Source organism: Polyodon spathula, chromosome 12, assembly GCF_017654505.1.
Source record: "Polyodon spathula isolate WHYD16114869_AA chromosome 12, ASM1765450v1, whole genome shotgun sequence".
NCBI lineage: Eukaryota > Metazoa > Chordata > Actinopteri > Acipenseriformes > Polyodontidae > Polyodon > Polyodon spathula.
In genome coordinates, this window is record NC_054545.1 from 18,694,840 (window position 1) to 18,714,143 (window position 19,304).

The 19,304-nt window shown below is 40.6% G+C and overlaps 1 protein-coding gene across 3 annotated transcripts in view; it reads left to right on the forward strand.

The window, feature by feature from the left end:
• The first annotated feature begins 749 nt into the window (after nucleotides 1–749).
• Nucleotides 750–19,304, forward strand: part of stard9 (StAR-related lipid transfer (START) domain containing 9) — a 96,066-nt gene continuing 77,511 nt past the window's right edge. For all 3 annotated transcript variants that reach the window (XM_041265119.1, XM_041265121.1, XM_041265120.1), the window contains exons 1-3: nucleotides 750–1,081; nucleotides 6,527–6,596; nucleotides 16,475–16,591. In XM_041265119.1, coding sequence (XP_041121053.1) covers nucleotides 1,035–1,081; nucleotides 6,527–6,596; nucleotides 16,475–16,591 — 234 coding nt within the window. In that variant the 5' untranslated portion in view covers nucleotides 750–1,034. The remainder of the gene's footprint in view (nucleotides 1,082–6,526; nucleotides 6,597–16,474; nucleotides 16,592–19,304) is intronic.

The following is a 19,304-nucleotide window of genomic DNA, read 5'->3' on the forward strand; positions in this document are numbered from 1 at the left end:
GTGTGCGGTTGTTTTATGATGGGGACTGTCGTCCACTGAGAGTGGTGGACTTATACCCCCTACAGACCTACCCTACAGCAAGTATTGGGACAGATGAATTCATGCAGAATTAGAGGGGATATCTGCAAAGTCCCATTATCAAGCTTTATCACTTTACTTTTGCACAGTAATTTACTATCGTTCACCGTGTTTGGTATGTATGCTTTACTATACTGTTCTGTGCTTTACAATGCTTACATATGCTTTATTACACTTTGCTCTGCTTTTACCACAGTAAACCGTTATAAGGGTCATCCTGCAATGCAGTGGTACCCCAGAGCGGAGCGGGACTGAGTGGGACATCTGTTCTAAATATTAACTCAGAAAACGTGGTTCAGCAAAAAAATAAAAAAAAATAACTCGTGTCATGACATTGAATATGTTACCAGCATTGTCTACTCCACAGATCAATTTCAGCGGATATGTACGCTTCATTTAGGAGCAATAGGCACCTTGTGAGAAATGACTAATTATTAGAATTATACCATAGGGGATATGCTGTGCCTCAGACCTTTATAAAGAGACTTGGTGAATGACAATTTTTGAGAACAGCATTGAACGCTTTACAGGGGGAATCTTGTGTGCAAGAAAGCGACCTATAGCCTTCATGAGTGACAGGAATGTTTCCCTGACCCCCACTCGATATTATTATTACAACACCTCCTACCACATGTGACTGACACAGCCAAGTCGTGATCTGGAAGAAGTGAAGTATGGGGAAACACTGGACATCCTGCTGAAATATTATTTTGATCTCTGGTCGTCCGTTGCCGTCCCCGCCCTCTATGCCCCCTCCTCCCCTCCGGGCTTGACTCCCCTCCCAGCAGGAAGTGAGAGCAGTCTGTACCGCTGACACTCGCCGAGCGAGGAATTCTGAGGAGGAACAAAAATGACTTGAGCCGGAGCAGCTATCTGAGCGCCTAAACATTGAAACCACCCAACGCACTTTGAATGATTTGCAACAACAAACGCTCAGTACCCGTTTCCCTGGCAACATGGCCAATGTGAAAGTTGCTGTTCGAGTCCGTCCGCTAAGCAAAAGGTTAGAACAATTATTGTTATTTTTTAAGTTTTGATTATTAACTGTAAAGTGAAAGGGAACTCACTTGCACTGCAATATGAGCTAAGACTGGATGATTATCTAATGATGTGTTGCTGTACCGTGATTTACAAAACGTTTTTTTTTTTTTTTTAGCCGCCTTCCAAATTAATGCAGCCTTAATTTGTTTGTAATTAGTTATTGTGTGTGTTTTAGGTGGCTTAATGATGCCGTAGTTGTTTGACTAGTCTGTCTTCTACTTGTGGTGACACTAGTACAACAACATGTCACTGAAGCCTGTTTCAGATTTAGACTCTACTCAGAAAATACCCTTTCAAACCGCGTAATGTGGCAAACCGATTGCGTCTGGATAAAAACAAACAAACAGAACATATCAGATTTTATTTTAGTTGGCTTGGTTTCTGTTCATAAATCATTAGGCAACTGTCAAATAAAAAAAAAGGTTTCTAGCACCAAATACTATAGACTGCTGAAAATGATTATTGTACATGTATGTGATTGTTAAGATAGTTCGCAAGTATAACAAAACATAAAAAAAACTAAAAAGAAAAAACGGTCAAACAGTTGATTGTTTAAATAAACGTATGGTATTTAGTTGCAGTTCAACACAAACATTGCTCTGTGTGGAACTTCTACACTTAGCAACAGTGTCGGTGTTTAGTTACAGAGATTTAACCAAGCCTAGAGTAAAAAACGTGTCTTTCTTTCGTCATCTCCTGCTCATATCAATCTGGTATTGTCATTGTCTTGGTATTTGCATTTAAAGGGGTAGGTTTGGAAACGATCCTTACAAAATGCAGTTGTGCATCAGCCAGTCAATAGTTCAAGTTCAAGAGGAAAGCATCGCCCGGATTAGTATCACAAAGCCTGGCGCGATTTTCTGTTACTGTAATGCAAAGCCAAATTGCAGATGGTACCCCGTGTTGTTTTCCTTAACTGCCTGCAGTTTACGGAGGGAACGCAATCCCGTTCCTGCCAGCTTGTGTCGGGTGACAGCGTGTTGTGTGTAGGTGCGTTTACATTTACAACTCTGGACCTGAGCTGGTTTAGGGTCGATTAGATTAATAGATTCTTAGCATTTGAGCCACCCGTGTGAGGGGTGCAAATCGTTTTGAAAATTTGTGCCAAACTATTTTAAAAGTTAACAGCAGAGTATAGCGCCACCCACAGCCCCCAGTTTTGCATTGGATGCTATGCAGAACTGTAACTCGCAATTATATGTGTCAGTTTTGAGAATCTGTTTGCTAGCTGATAGTATTATGGGAGCCTAGCAGGGGTCACATGACTTGCATTGCAGGGTTGCAAAGTCGTATGTTTACAAGGTTACAAAGTAAATATACAAAATACATTTAAAAAAATCGTCGACTAAAACTAAACTGACTGAAATTCAGTGCCTTGACGAAAACTAATGCTAGCATTTACATATTTTAGTGGACAAGATAAAAACTATGGCTAGAATAAGAAAGGCTGGCTAAAAATAACATGTATGAATGCCACAGTTTGCATTGTCCAGTTATGATAACTCTTGAAGGACATTCTAAGAAAATGTTTTTAAGAGTTTCAGAAACTGGTTTATAGAGGTTCCCTGTCTTAAATAATAATATGTAGGACGGTGTTTATAGACTATATTGTCAATGTATCAATTAACTATGAACTGTTCACTTGTTATAAAGTCAGACAATCCCAATGCTGAACCTTTGGGTTAAGTTGTGTTTTGACTGTTGGGTTAGTGTTCATGTACCTAAGATTCACATGTACACTAAGAGAAGGAGAGTGCAAGGTAGTATTGTTGTGGGTTTGTTGTGAGCAGAAGGTGAAACTAAAGTTCCTTTCCATGGTGAGAGTTCTCGGTGTTAATACAAAAGATGATCACCAAGTGACTTGTATTGCACAGCAGTTAAACGAACCGCCCTGAGGCCTGGAGAAATGTTTGTTATATCACTGTTCATCACAATAGGGTTTGGCAATTTGCTGCATCAAAAGAATGAAGAACCGCCAAATTTGAATTGAACAGCAATAGTACTTCATGAGGCGTACTTCACATTGATCAATATTTAATGTTTAAAAGAAAACAGTAAAGAAATGAAAAAGGAATGAATGTACATTTCCATGCTGAATACAGTAATTACATGTCCTTTCCCTTGAAAAGACTGTCAGGTGTAGATTGATTTATATGTTTCGTGCTTTCTTTTCTCAATGCACTGTTTGCAGTGGCCTCCTCAGCCCGTCGCTTGGTTGCAGTTTGTGTGAAGATGGCGGGCAGCAACGATTGCATATGTCATGCATGATTCACACTACAATAGGTTATCTTTGAATTAGCCTTATCTTTGAATTGGCCAACAGAAAGTTGAGTGTCATCAGGGAAATTAAACGCTGTATCTGTTTTCGTCAATGGAAAGTTGTAATTGCAGACAGTGATGGGAGTTTATTTCATTTCTGTATGTACATCTTTTCGTCTCAGAATTAAGTTATTTTGGGTGTTACATTTCATTAGTAGAGTAATGCAGACAATTCTCCAGATTGCACTGTTTTGAATCAGTTGGGGTCTGAACATCCCCAGGCAGTTGCTGACTTGTTTTCTCTCTCCACAGTAGCTAGCTTGGGATTCGTTGGATCTGCTCTGAGAGGGAGTCCACATTTTAAGGAGGACTGTTTAAGGAGAGTGTGATGAGTCAAAGGGTTTTCGGTCTGTGATTCAGCCTCCCGACAGTAGATGGCATCAAACCAACTCGGGACTTCCCTTACCAAGATCTCGTGACCATGGCAAAAGTCATCTTTTGAGGGGCGGCACCTTGGTGAGGGGCGGAAGTACGAGTATGTAAATTCCAGCCACTGGAGTCAAGTGAAGGATAAGGACACGTGTCGGTTGGGGATTGGTGTTCCACTGACTACAGAGGCGGGACATTACATACTAAAGGGAACGTACTACTGTGTTCGGGGTTGGTCCGAAAGTAAAATAGGAGGAGTAACGGGTGGAGGGAGAGACTGGTTTTGTGCAGCGGGATTTTTAAAACACTAACATTTCTTTTGTCTTTTTTTTGTTTATGTATGGGTCGCCACGAAGACAAATTAAAGACGAGTCATCACAGTTTGTTTTGGATCTCACCCCTGCACTCCTTCCCTCACACCATTTTGTTTTCATTTGTTATTTAATCCTTTTGTTGTGTATAGAGAATAAAAATAAATTATTTTATTTCTGTACACATAAATTACTGTCTGGACATCCCACTTCTAACACCACGTGTGAGGCGAGAGTGTATTAAATGGAATGTCCAGACAGTAATTTATGTGTACAGAAATAAAATAATTTATTTTTATTCTCTATACACAACAAAATAATTAAATAACAAAAGAAAAACAAAATGGTGTGAGGGAAGGAGTGCAGGGGTGAAATCCAAAACAAACTGTGATGACTCGTCTTTAATTTGTCTTCGTGGCGACCCATACATAAACAAAAAAAAGACAAAAGAAATGTTAGTGTTTTAAAAATCCAGCTGCACAAAACCAGTCTCTCCCTCCACCCGTTACTCCTCCTATTTTACTTTCGGACCAACCCCGAACACAGTAGTACGTTCCCTTTAGTATGTAATGTCCCGCCTCTGTAGTCAGTGGAACACCAATCCCCAACCGACACGTGTCCTTATCCTTCACTTGACTCCAGTGGCTGGAATTTACATACTCGTACTTCCGCCCCTCACCAAGGTGCCGCCCCTCAAAAGATGACTTTTGCCATGGTCACGAGATCTTGGTAAGGGAAGTCCCGAGTTGGTTTGATGCCATCTACTGTCGGGAGGCTGAATCACAGACCGAAAACCCTTTGACTCATCACAGAGAGCCCTGGGGTATCTTCATGCTCTGAGTTTAGTGCACAGTGAAGAGCACTGGGGTATCTTCATGTTCTGAGTTTAGTTCACAGTGGAGAGCACTGGGGTATCTTCATGTTCTTAGTTTAGTGCACAGTGGAGAGCAGTGGGGTATCTTCATGTTCTGAGTTTAGTGCACAGTGGAGAGCACTGTGGTATCTTTGTGTTCTGAGTTTAGTTCACCGTGGAGAGCACTGGGGTATCTTCATGTTCTGAGTTTAGTTCACAGTGGAGAGCACTGGGGTATCTTCATGTTCTGAGTTTAGTGTACAGTGGAGAGCACTGGGGTATGTCTGTGTTCTGAGTTTAGTTCACAGTGGAGAGCACTAGGGTATCTTCATGTTCTGAGTTTAGTTCACAGTGGAGAGCACTGGGGTATCTTCATGTTCTGAGTTTAGTGCATAGTGGAGAGCACTGTGGTAACTCCATGGATTGCTCCAGCCACTTATTACCACTAAAAAAAGGGGGTTGATGAAATCCAGGGGGATCTCCTAGTGCTGTAAACTGCACCAATAAAAAGCTGCAGTGGCTTATTTAGGGTATAGGCTGATCACAATGACCCCTAAGTTCAAATATCATACTTCTATACAGTACGTGCTCCCTCCCTTGAAGGTGGTATGGTCACGTTTTTCATTTAAGGCGGTATGGTCGCGGCTTTCATTTGCCCCATAATGTAATTATACCAATTACTTGTATTATACCAGTTACTTGTATTCTCTTACTTATGGCTTCAGAATAAAGAGTTAAAAATGGGAGCTCTGTTTATAAGGCTCATTTTCTCAGTAAAATTAATACAAATATAGGCCTGTAATTAAGATACTAAATGAAATGCAAATTACACATGTCAATTCAACTGACAAGAATTCAGATGCTTTAGATTTCTACCCAAACCAGTATGGACAATTGAGCCTTACTATAACGTACTTGACAAAACCTATGCGAATGTATTAAGTAATGAATGCACTCCAAACATCTTTGGGATTCTGTTCCTCTTAAGATGCTGTGTTCTGATGATTCAATATACTAGTACATTCATCCCAAGTCATTTATTAGTCATTTCTCAAAGAATTGATTCTTTTTGTAAGAATATTTTGGACAATCATTTATTTAAAATGTCAGAGTAGATGGGTGGTACTGTTTTAGGATTTATATCTATCTATCTATCTATCTGTCTATCTATCTATCTATCTATCTATCTATCTATCTATCTATCTATCTATATATATATATATATATATATATATAGATATATATAAAAAAATCAAAAATACTATATATACCACATCACAATATATATATCTATATATATTATATATATATATATAGATATATATATATATATATATATATCATATATATATATATATATTATATATATAATATTATTAATATATATATATATATAATATGGTTATATATATATATATATATATCAAGTAGGCTATTTTTGCATTCTTTTTAAGCCAAATTAATGCTTTCTGAATCTAGTGGGTATGGTGAGTGCACTGTAAAATGTGCACGTGCTTGCTGGAGTGTTTACGGATGTTTTGTGTCCTGTCCTCAGGGAGAGTGCGGAGGGGGGCAGGATTGCTGTGCAGGTGGATGAGAAAGTGCTGAGAATCACAAACATCAAGGTAAGGAATCTGTTCATTGTTCACAATCGCACGTCTCGTACAATCACACAGATATGTGCATGGTCGATACTTGGGTACTAGCTATTTTCTGAGAGTTAACCCTTTGGTTCCTGTATAAGCCCATGGGCCTTTCCATGTGTATAAGCTCCCCAAAGCTGAGTTATGACTTGGGGGGTGGGGGGGGCAATCTCTGCATTACAATATAGCAGCATGTTACATTTTCATCGCAACAAGACCCTATTCAACCACTGGAAGTTGATTTTTGAGAAATTTTCAAATTTATCTTTCTCTCTTACTGTTTTCTAAAAAAGTCGGCAATGCTCCTGTTTACACAGTTATATGGCAAGGCTTAAGTGAGGACATGCTAGCGAATCGGTTTGTTTGCCGTTTTCAGAGCCCTAATCCTGTTCTAGTGTCTCCCAGTATACCAATACAGGAGACCTCATTCACCCCATAGTGCTGTGGAGGTCTTAGCAGTGTAAATCCAGTAACAGAAAATACACTTAAAAAACTGCCTTTACCTGCTAACTTGGGGCCAATTGCAATGAACTAAAAGCAGTTACTAGCTGTGGTGAGTATGGTACTAATCATAATCACAATCTCAATCAATAATACTGCTTTAAAGTGAGTTGAAATATGCAGTATAACAGTGCAAGACCGTTCGTCCAAAATGATCATCAGTTACAGCAAGTGTATGTAGTGTGCTCCTTTTCAAGACGACCCCCCCTCCCCCCACGCATGCTTTGTATGCTTTCAGAAAATGTCAAATTTTTGGACGGCCCGTTACCTATACACTGTGGCTAATCAAACTTGTAGTAAAACTTGTAATGGGTAAAACTGCTATGCAATAGGAGTCTTATTTCCAGCCCTATATAGAGCTGGAAGTGATCCCTGGTTAGCACTGTACTAGCTAGTACCCTTCTTGATACATAAGTAAGGATGGCATTCTTACATTCATGGTCCTGTATTCATTGTGCTTGGCCAGCCTGAAGTCTTATCCTGCACAGTCCTGTTTGTAGCTCCCTCTTGACAGACCACACATTAATTCCAGTGCAGATCTTGGGCAGGCAGAGAAAGCAATTCCCCTTCTTCCTGCGCTCCAGCACAGCTGTTTACAGATCCCAGCACAGCTCATTAGCTCGAACAGCTTGGACTGTATAACTTGACTTATCTGTATAACTTGAACATCTTTACCCTCTGCAGTCTTTGATACAGCAGCAACTGCTAATGTAGCGTCTTATATCAACCCTGTGTAAAACCTGTGCTGAATTGAAACCCACTTCACTACCACCAGTACTATGGGGCTGTGACTGATTTAAATCAGGCCTCCCTGGCTAGATTTCTTCCCCCAAGAGTGAGCATCATGTTTACATAAGTTAGAGCAGTACCTGTGACCTTGCTTTGTTGTTTCTTCTCATTCAGGATCACTTGAAATAACTTCCAGTACTTGTTTGATTGTGAGCAGCTTCAGGCAGCCCCATCTCTCCGGAAGCTTGCTTGCTTGCAGCCTTACCCCCCGTCCCGGAATTAGCATCTTCATTCTGTCCTGTCTGTTAACAGCATGGTGTACCCCATAAAAGTCAGTGTATAGGCCATTGATTTATTGATTTATTGATTCCTTGATTAGTCTACAACAATGTTACTGTAATAATAGGAATTTACAGGCGCACCTTTGAATTTAGCTTAGAGTTTTTTACTTTTTAAAACCGTGCTAATATCCTGTAAGTTATGTTGTGGTGCCTTAACAGATGGCGTTTCTGTCAGGAAAGTTGTGTTTGTGATTGCAGTGCTAGCTGAGGACGGTATGTTATTACCATTTTGGTCTCAGTAATACTATACTTACTGGTACCTTTTAGGAACAGTGTTTTCTGTTCTGTATATTCTATTCAGTAATTGTCAGCAGTGCTTCCCTTTAGGAACAGGTCTTTCTGTTTTGTGACCACTTGTTAATGTTTGCCTTTAAGAGCAGTACATTTTGTTTTGTGTCTTTCAGTGACACGCCCCCAAATAACACAGACTCCACATGTAGTGTTGTGTAATGCATTCAGATCTGCACAGGATCAACACATGCTTTTGTGTTCTATGTTTTATAGGTTACTGTGGCAAAGTGGTACCAGCAGGTGCAGTGTAGTAATCAACAATGAAAAGACAGACAACAGAGTACGGGTGAAAATGAGTTCTGTTTATTTTATTCCTGGGGTCTGATGACCAAACAGAAAACAAATAGGACTATCAATACACAGAGATGTGTATTACACAGGGAATGAGGAAGGATTGCAGTCCCATGAACAATAACAAAGTTCGAACACCACACACAAACATGGTCACCTGTCCCAGCGAGTGCTGCAGTGCGGCTGGTGAAAGTACAATTATTCGTGGCACACAGTTAGTGCTCTGTTGCCCGGGTTTTGTGCTGGCCGTGGGCGACAAAAGCAAAAATGCTTTTAAAAAGACCAAATACCCATTGGGCTTATTTTTTTTTTTTTTTAGATTCTATTGATTTTTTAGTATTACTATACAGGACAGCCGCTATAAGATTGTTACCTTTATTAAAAATGGAGTCTAAGGCTGTTCACAATAAACACAGATAATGCGATTCTCCATGCCGCCTTTCTGAACAGGGCACAGCTGTCCGAAGTTTTATTTTATTGCACTTGCAAGCCTGGCATTGGCCTCTCTTGTGGCTGTCAGCGGGGTTGCCAGCTTCAGCTGTGGGTACACGCTAGGCAGTTTCCCTCTGTTCCAAATGCTTCTTGCGAAGTTCTGTGCTAACTGTAAAATATATTCTTTCCTTCTCCGTGGATTCTTTGTAAAGTGCCCAGGAGTTGATGGCTGCTAGGTCCAGTACATTGAACAAACCACTGTTGGGAGCCATCTTTCACTGAATACTTCTGTGCCATCTGATCCAAAACCAAAAATTCTGTATTTAGTTGTCTTGTAAAACTCCACGGTCTCTGGTATTTATTTTCAGTAGTCCTGATGCTAATTGATTGACCGAAGCAGCGCTTGATTGAAAAACAATAGACTGTCAGTCATTCACTCAGGCAGAGAGTAGAGACTAATCTAATTACAGCTAACATTGCGTACTGCTAAATAAAAATAATAAAGTAGAATTATGTTCTGTAAAATAAATCTCCTTTATTTCTGCACTCCCACGTTTCATGCTTTGTGAGAATATTTAATTCATATTGACAGAAAGGTACACGAATGCACTGCCCCATATGTGTTACACGACTGGAAAAAATTACATTTTAAAACCAAAAACCACCAAAATGACTGTCGCTAGGCTTCTCGTGTTAAAGGGATCCAATCAGTCACAAACTCCACCCTCCACCCCTTGTACACTGTCCAATCTGCCTTTCATTAATCATTCTCTAATTTAAAGAAAACAATATAGTGCCGTACCCAGCATCATGTTTTTAAAATACATATTTGAAATAACGTGTGTTTCTTTCAAAACTGCACATTTGAGACCTACAGAGCACAGTGAATGAAAGTGCATGACTGGCCAGGTAGCAGGACCACACCTGAGTCTTAACCCCATAGGAAAGAATGTGAAAGGGGAGTGGAACCCTGATGGCAAGTGAAGCTGGTTAGAAAAGTTTTTTCATTAAGCAAGGGAAGTAGGTATTTCTAAGTCAGTGTTGTAATGTTAAAACAATAAACATTACAGACAAAAATCAAACCCATATTTTAAACCGTCATATTTTTTTCATGGATTTCATGATTTCTGTGAAATTTACCCATTGTCGTGTACTTTGTAGTTCCCTGTGAAAATGCCCGTTTCTGAAAGAATAGTGTCAATATACATAGTTTTATCACTTAAAAATAAATACAACAAATGTTTACCTGGTTTGACGCACTACATGTTACACTGCATTTAGGAACCTGGCAGCCGGTTCAGTTGCAGTTAACAATTTAGCACTGACTGTTTCTCAGGTAAGTATTGAAATATTTAGGAACATTTGTTGTATAATAACTCCAGAGAAAAATATCATTTTTTCTGCTTTAATAAATATTATGTTTCATAGTGAAATATCTTGAAATATCTATATTTAGACAATGAAATGTTGTGAAATAAAATAATTTGTTTACTGTGAAAAATATACAGCCTTGCAAAATTACTATGATCATTTACTAATTTAATTTGAATAAGTATTAATCTGTAGTATTGGTAGAGCTCCCCTTTATAACACTGTAGCACTGGTACAGAGCTCCCCTTTATAACACTGTAGCACTGGTACAGAGCTCCCCTTTATAACACTGTAGCATTGGTACAGAGCTCCCCTTTATGACACTGTAGTCAGGAGCCATGGTTATAAGACTCTGCTATTTGTGTTCCACATTATAACTAGAATACTAGTGCTAGTGGAATGGCACTGTGGGGAAAACGAGAGCCCTGACCATGCTGCTGTATAGCCTGTTGCTATAAAGAGAGATCACTGTATATAAATTGAAGTGACTGTGTGTGGAAGTGGATACTATTGTATAGTATTGGTATAGAAATCAATGACAATGCTCATTATTAGTCCAATGTGGTTTCTTGCTATACAGTTCCAAGCCTGGGGATTAATGTACTGAGATACATGTTCAAAACTCTCCCTGTTTCTTGTGCCTCAACTCCACACAATCACAAATTCAGAAACCCAAATGTGCAGCCTCTGTCACAGTCTCCAGTAGAAGGGAGTGCTTATTACCCAGTTTAGCGACTGGGTTTTCTGATGGTTTGAGCTGCACAGGGCAGCAGCTCTGCAGGGATTAGAGCTGACAATCCCCACGCTGTCCTGCTAAGATCTCAGTGCAGAGCCTGACTCCTGAAAAAGCAGTGGATTAGCACCCCGCTGGAGCAGAAGTCCTCCCGGGTATTCTAGAGCAATTAGGCGTGTTTGATGGGCTCTCGCTGCACTTTCCTTTGCAGGGAGCCAGGCCACACCCGGAGAGGCAGCGCTTTCTGATGACATTTCTTTCCATAGTGCATGCTAGTGACTGATATGCTGTACCCTATTCTAAAAGTACACTTTTCATGGATTTGTTTGAGATTTTCAGTTAGTGGCTGCATATTCCATTGCATGAGCTGCTATTCCTCTGGTGTGCCGCTTGAATTAATTGTGAATTTATATTTTTTATAGAATCTTCAGGACTAGAAAAACCATTACAAAATAACAACAAAACATGTGCTATTCAGATGTTACTCCTATGAAACTCATATGAAATTCATATGAATTTGCAGCCCTTTTTTAGTGTTACCCAGGAGTTAATACTGTGTAATAAGCCTGAAGTCTATCATATCTATGGGGCCTATTGTGGCACCTGATCATTTCATAGAGTGGGCTGGCCCATACTACTGCAAAGGCACTGAGGCTGCTCTGAGGTGGGTTACTTATGAAGAGAAGCGACTGAACTTGGGCCAAAACACAATATGTTTTGAGTACTTTCATAATCAACCACCGATTAGTACTGAATAGTAAAGAATAAGAACTCGCAATTAAGTCACAGCATTTTTATATGCAAAAAATCAAAGTGTAACATAGAGACTAATGGATGAATGGACACACAAACACATCCATATAACCCCAGAAAGTGATATTCTCAATACATTGTTCAATAATGCTAATACCAAGTTTCATGATAGCTGTGTAAGCAGTTCTCTAGATAAATGGAAACATAAATATCATATACAGATGGACGGATATACAGGCAGACAGACAACACCCTATATAGGAGGCTGTGTGGTCCAGTGGTTAAAGAAACATGCTTGTAACCAGGAGGGCCCTAGTTCAAATCCCAGTTCTGCCACCGACTCATTGTGTAACCCTGAGCAAGTCACTTAACCTCCTTGTGCTCCGTCTTTCAGGTGAGACGTTGTTGTAAGTGACTCTGCAACTGATGCATAAATCACACACCCTAGTCTCTTAACCTGTAAAGCACGTTGTGATGGTGGTCCACCATGAAAGGCGTTATATAAAAATAAATATTATTATTATTATTATATATCCTCACAATCTGATATGTTTCAATACATTATGCTAAATAGTGTTAATACAAAGTTCTATGGCAACAGGATAAGCAGGGAGTGTGACATAGTTACACATGTAATAATGTAACAGGGCCCCCCCCCCCCCCGACCCCACATACTCAAGTTTCTAATTGAAAGCTTAGAATAAGGCTCGGGGGTGGGGGGTGGGGGGGGTCCTATAGAAGTTAACTATAGAGTTGTGGCAGGACATATTAGCTTAGTGAAAAGTGAAATAAAAGTCCAGGAAAAAAAATGATCAACAGCAAAACAAGTCCAAACTTTTCGAAAGATGTTATGCCAATGGCACAAGATGTTACAAAAATAAGTATTGTGATGATTAAGAGTTTATGAAACTGCAATAGTTATCCAGGAGATTTTACTAATAAACACCACAGAGTAATGCTGACTAGTAATAAGCCACCTTCCTGTTGTGTGGCAGTAACTGAGACAGACTCACGTGTGGATGGAAGACTATTGCGCTGGCCAGTTTGGATATTATTTGGGGTTCCACTCACTGTATTTTAAATGTGCTCATTAAAATATATAATATGGGACTGTTCTGTGGTATGTATGGAATTAACAGGCAGGAGCACTAGGTTGCCAAGGGAATGTTTCCACACACAGTCGGTAATAGTAAACAAGGCAGTAATATTAAAGGTGCCACTTTCTTGTGTGTGTGTGTGGTTTTAGAAAGGACAGGTTTGGGGAGCTTGGTGGTACTGTGTATTCAGGTTGTTAGTGGAGTCTTTTCTAAAGGTTGAAACGTTATCAGAAAGGTGTGCGTGTGTGTGTGAACTTGTTGGCCTTTGTGTTCATACAGTAGTAACTAAAGAGTGCCAGGTTGTCTGTTTCATATTCAGTATGTATTCATAGTCTGTTCCATATAGGCCTACACGTTGAATTGTACCACATGTGGGATCATATTTCAGTCTTTTATTTTGTATTAACTCCTGTATTTTTTGAAAGGAGAGACACCTGTTAGTTTTACAAAACTGTAGCCAAACAACTATGCTGTATGTTTCAAGCCCTCTTCAGCACTCTCCATGTGTTTTGCGGATTCATTTTGTAACATTAACATTTTTTTTTCCTTTAAAAAAAACAAAAAACAAAAAAACTGAGTTAATTAAAGAATGGAGGAAACACTTTGAAAATATGACTATAAATGAATGGCTATCTGTGGCTTTGGTTGGCTGATATGACCTTGGGTGTTAAAATTAGATATTATGAGGTAAATTAAAAAAGCTATTTCAGGTGGACGGGTGTCTAGAAAGAACATTTGCTGCTAATAATGAAATTATTTATTCTGCAATTTGTTTCACCTGTGTGGGAGTTATCATAGGGACCACTCTCCTGTTTGCAGGAATGAGCTTGTCTGTTCTGCCACTTTCTTATTTTCTGCATGCGTATCGAATCTAGTGCAGGCCCTCTTCAGTCCTCGGCGTGTTGTTTAGCAGAATGAGAGGGGATGAATATTAAAAGATGTTATTGTTATAAAAATGGATGCACAGTAGAAAGAATAACCTGAAATTAACCAAGTGTGCATGTACATAGGATTCAGTACACATAGTAAAAGAATACCCTACGGTAGTGAAAGAACTGAATTTCTTTTTTTTTTTTTTTTTTTTTTTTTTTCACTTCTGGGCAACATTCCTATCTTAGGGCTCTTGATTTTCCATTGTGGGAATGGCAAATTCCGTTTTTCAAAATGACCAGTTCTGTTTTTACCAATTTTATATTAAGAATTAACAACATAATTTGAACTAATTCTGCTGCTTCAGATAAGTTCTTCACTGTGCGCTGCAACTCTTGACCACTGAACCCGACATCTCTGAGAAACCAGGTTGCAGAGTGTGCCACAAATCCTCGACAACCCACCTCCACTGGGTAAACTTGGACTCTTCATCCTCGCTGTTCCGCTTCAGCAGCTAGTTGAGCAAACCGAAGTTTCTTCCTCTCATACACCTCATCCACAGCATCTTCCCACGGCACTGTTAACTCTACCAGATGAACAAGGCGTGCTGATCCAGACCACAAGACAATGTCTGGTCGAAGGTTAGTGATGGCAATCTTAGGTGGAAAAATAAGCCGTTGACCAACATCTGCCAGCATTTTCCAGTCTCTAGCAGCTTCCAGTTGTCCTGGGCGAGGCTTGGTTTTAACACCTTTTCTTGGTGGTTGCTCTCCTGGATGAAGGAATATTGTCTTTTGTTTGCAATGCTTTATTGGAACTGGTGGCAACTTATTGGTCAGGTTACGCTTGTCTTCTAATACTAAGGCCAAACATTGCAGCACCTGGTCATGGAACCAAGTAAATCGTCCTTGGCTAAGAGCCACCTTACATCCTGTCAAAATGTGCCTTAATGTTGCAGGTAATGAACACAAAGGACATGAGTGATCCTCACCCACCCAGAGGTTTAGGTTCTGTGGTGATGGGAGAACGTCATATGTTGATCTGATGAGGAAATTGATCCTGCTCTGTTCCATTGTCCATAGGTCTTGCCAGCGGATCTTGCGTTGTTCCACACTTTCCCATCTCATCCATTCTCCCTGCTTGGCCTGGGAAACAATCCTCTCCTCCTGCTTTTGCACCTTGTTGACTACCAGCTTCCTCCGTTGAGCTGGGGTTGCCTTGTGCCATGTAGGAGGAGCTGAACTGAGACCAAGACCCCCTCTTCCATGCTGAACTTGCCCCATAATATCACCGATTTGAAGGGCAGCCAGTATCTTCCACAGCTTTCTTTGCCGCCCACTGTCTTTCAGTTTTCAACACAGGTGTTGCCTCCCTTACGCATTTGTCACGTGAATCTACTAATGTCTTTTCCAGTCGGACTTTGGCGCACTTAAACTCCTTGGTTAGAGCGGAGCCTGGTAGCTGTAGTATTCGTTTACCATAAAGTTCCACTCTGCTGAGGCAGCGTGGAACTCCCAACCATTTCCTGACGTATGAACTGATTAAAGCTTCCAGCTTCTCAACAGTTGTCAAAGCGCTGGTAAAGCGCTGCTGTCTATGCTCTTCAACCCTTCCACTACTTGTTGTCTAATTTCTCCCTCACGAGCTGTGTCCTTTAGATCCCCGTCGTACCAGCTCCCTAGACTTTTCACTGGCTTCTCAGACACTGTTGGTATTGCCTCACCATTAATATAGCACCTTTTATCTACTACTTTACTTTTAATTATAGAAATGCTTCTTGATTTAGTGGGTTTGAATTGCATTCGTGCCCATTCAATGTTATTGGTTAATTTGCCCGATAACTGATTAGTGCAGGCCACTGTTGCAGTCATTGTTGTCATGTCATCCATGTATGCTCGAATTGGTGGTAGTCGCATTCCAGAAGCCAAGCACTCTCCTCCCACTACCTATTTTGATTCCCTAATAATTACTTCCATTGCCATGGTAAAAGCCAGTGGAGAAATGGTACGTCCTGCCATTATTCAAACTTCTAGGCATTGCCATGTATTGTTGAATTATGAAGTTGAAAAACTTAATTGCAAATCTCCAAAGTAGGCTTTCACTAAATTTGTTATTGTCATCGGTACGTGGAACAAATCAAATGCTGCCCAAAGAAGTTCATGTGGCACTGAACCATATGCATTAGCCAAATCCAGACTTCACTTATACTTGATCACACCTGTGCTTGCAAGAATAAGTGAAAAACCCATTTGTCATTGTTGTTCCATAGTTAAGCAATATACAACATAAACATTTTTCCCACTATCGCAAGTAAAACTGGACATTTACTGTGTCCCACATTTTATATTTTAAAACCTACATATTATATGATATGTAACCCTAGTGTCCTTGCTGTTTTGTTGTGCGTGTGATATGTAACCCTGGTGTCTTTGCTGTTTTGTTCTGTCCTAGCTGGATGGGAAGCTTGATGGTCCAGGAGACTCCAGGGAGAAGCTGATGGGCTTCGGGTTTGATTACTGCTACTGGTCGGTCGATCCCAATGACCCGAACTACTCATCCCAGGAAGAGGTGAGTGCCGACTGTTTTTACCCATTGACTGGTTGGGCTACGGAACTGCGTCTCTTGGGAATTTCGAGGAAACTATTCAAAATTTCGTTTGGCTTTTTCTTGTTTCAGACAGCTTTTAATATCCATAAATGAAGCATGAATCTAATCCAGAAAGGTATTGGTTAAGTCAATGTTATACAGATATGGCCAAAAGTTTTTCATCACCCTATAGAACTGAATTAACACATTTTGATTCATAAGGTCAAATGAAACCTGCTGAATAATGTTATGTTTAACAAATTGAATTACATACCACTTTGCAGTTTTACATATACTTAACATAAAACTAACAAATTAAAAGAAATGTGACATTTTGAAATCTAATATGAAATACTGTACTACTGTTATGGCTTCTGGTAGACTTTTGCGATATCATTTTGTAGTGTCTTTGATTACATGATTTTAAATAAAATCCTAAAATTCTAGGTGCTGTAAAGCTTTTGGGACTCGCTCACTGGGTTTACTGGGCACCCCTGCTTAGGGGGAAGTGGAAATAGCACATAGCTTCTTGGCATTTGAGCTGATGCTTGCATTGTGTGAATGAGCGATGGCATGTACTGTAATTATCATGCTTATGTTGCTGAAGTGCAGGTTCAGTGTGTCCCTCGAGGGATAGGGCAGCCAGCTAGGATGGAGTTACTATAGGACAGTGCCAGGGGGATTGCAGGTTGGCAAGCAGTGAGTATGAGTTTCTCCAGTGTTGTGTAAAGAGCTGGCTCACTGTTGAGCAGATAAAGCTGCCTTTTTTTATTTTATTGCCCCCCCCCCCCCCCCCCCCCCCCCCCCCAGCACGACTCGTTCAGTTGTAAGCGAAGACAAGGTTGGAACTTTGCTAGACACATGAGTGCCCACACAGCTTAATTAGCATTGACCAAACATATGCTGAACGATCTTGCATTGATTGCATGTCATTATTTTATCACTATACTATACTATTTTAATGATATTTGCCTGTCACTCACCCTTTTTTTATTGACTTGATTCCCCCACCTCCACCAATCAATTCACCCCCCACCTCTCCAATTGATTGACCCTCCCACTTCTCCAATCGATTCACCCCCACCTCTCCAATCGATTCACCCCCACCTCTCCAATCGATTCACCCCCACCTCTCCAATCGATTCACCCCCACCTCTCCAATCGATTCACCCCCCACTTCTCCAATTGATTCACCCCCCACTTCTCCAATCGATTCACCCCCCACTTCTCCAGTCGATTCACCCCTCACCTCTCCAGTTGATTCACCCCTCACCTCTCCAATCGATTCACTCCCACCTCTCCAATCGGTTCACCCCCCACCTCTCCAATCGATTCACCCCCCACCTCTCCAATCGATTCCTCCCTCACCTCTCCAATCGATTCACCTCCCACCTCTCCAATCGATTCCTCCCTCACCTCTCCAATCGATTCCTCCCTCACCTGTCCAATCGATTCACCCCCCCACCTCTCCAATTGATTCACCACCCCACCTCTCCAATCGATTCACACCCTCACCTCTCCAATTGATTCCGCTCTCTGAGTGTGATTGAAATACAAGACAGATTTCTATGACTGAAGTGATCACTGGTTGCAGTGTGATTGAAATACAAGGCGGATTTCTATGACAAAAGCGATCACTGATTGCATTGTGATCGAGAGAAGTTTATTGGGCTGTGGGTCACCAGCTTGTTTACTGTCAAACGACAGTTGGTTGAAGCCGAGATGGCAGGTGTTACTCAAGGGACAGTGTCTTTCTTGTGCTGAGGTCTGCCTGCAACACCAAGCCCCACACAGGCAAGCCTGAGCTTGTACAGCCAACATTCCTCCTATGAACAGGGCGGCATTAACCTTGCAACTCATGGAGCTTTTAGTCCTGGGCTAGAAAGTGTTCGGTCAAGTGGCTCAGGGTTAGAGTGCTGGGCTGCAGTGTGGAATGCAGTGGTTTGAGTAGCTCAGTGGTTAGAGTGCTGGGCTGCAGTGTGGAAAGCGGTGCGTTTTGTATACATTCTATTGTAAATTAGACAGGACAATGCCTTTTGTAAGTTAAAACCCAAAGTTGTTTATCTGGATGGTTAAAGCATATGAACAAGAGGTTGAGTTTAATGTTGCCATAGCATCCTCTCTTGATATGGAGCTTGGGGATGGAGCTTAAATAAACTTGACAAGTGAGAGCAGTATACAGGCTGAAGGATTTAAATAGAGAGATTATCGCAGCCTGGTCCATTGTCAACTAACCAGCCTTCTTTCTCTTAGGTGACAACTTTATTACTAAATGTGGACCTCACACTTGGTCGGACTGCATAGGAAATGTGTTGATGTGGTTATACATAGCACTGCAGCTGTGTTTTTAGTGCCCCATGTAGTGTTAAGTGTTGAAAATACCACCTCGCAATAGGGGTCTTCTGAGAAATAATGTCAAACAAACAAACTGCAAAGTGCAAACAAACTGGTCAACAAGGTCATATTTCTGAGAGTTTTAAAAAATGGAAGACTATTGTAAACGACCAGCAGTCTTTCTAAATGAAATCTGTTACAATATGCATGTATGCAGTAGTGCTTGGATAAATATTGGAAGTATTTGAACAAACACTGCTTGAAATGTATTCAGTGGCATAAAAGACTGTGTTTGGCCAATTGTATTTTAGAATTTATAAATGAATGTATCAATAAGACACAAAAGAAACCAATCCATAAA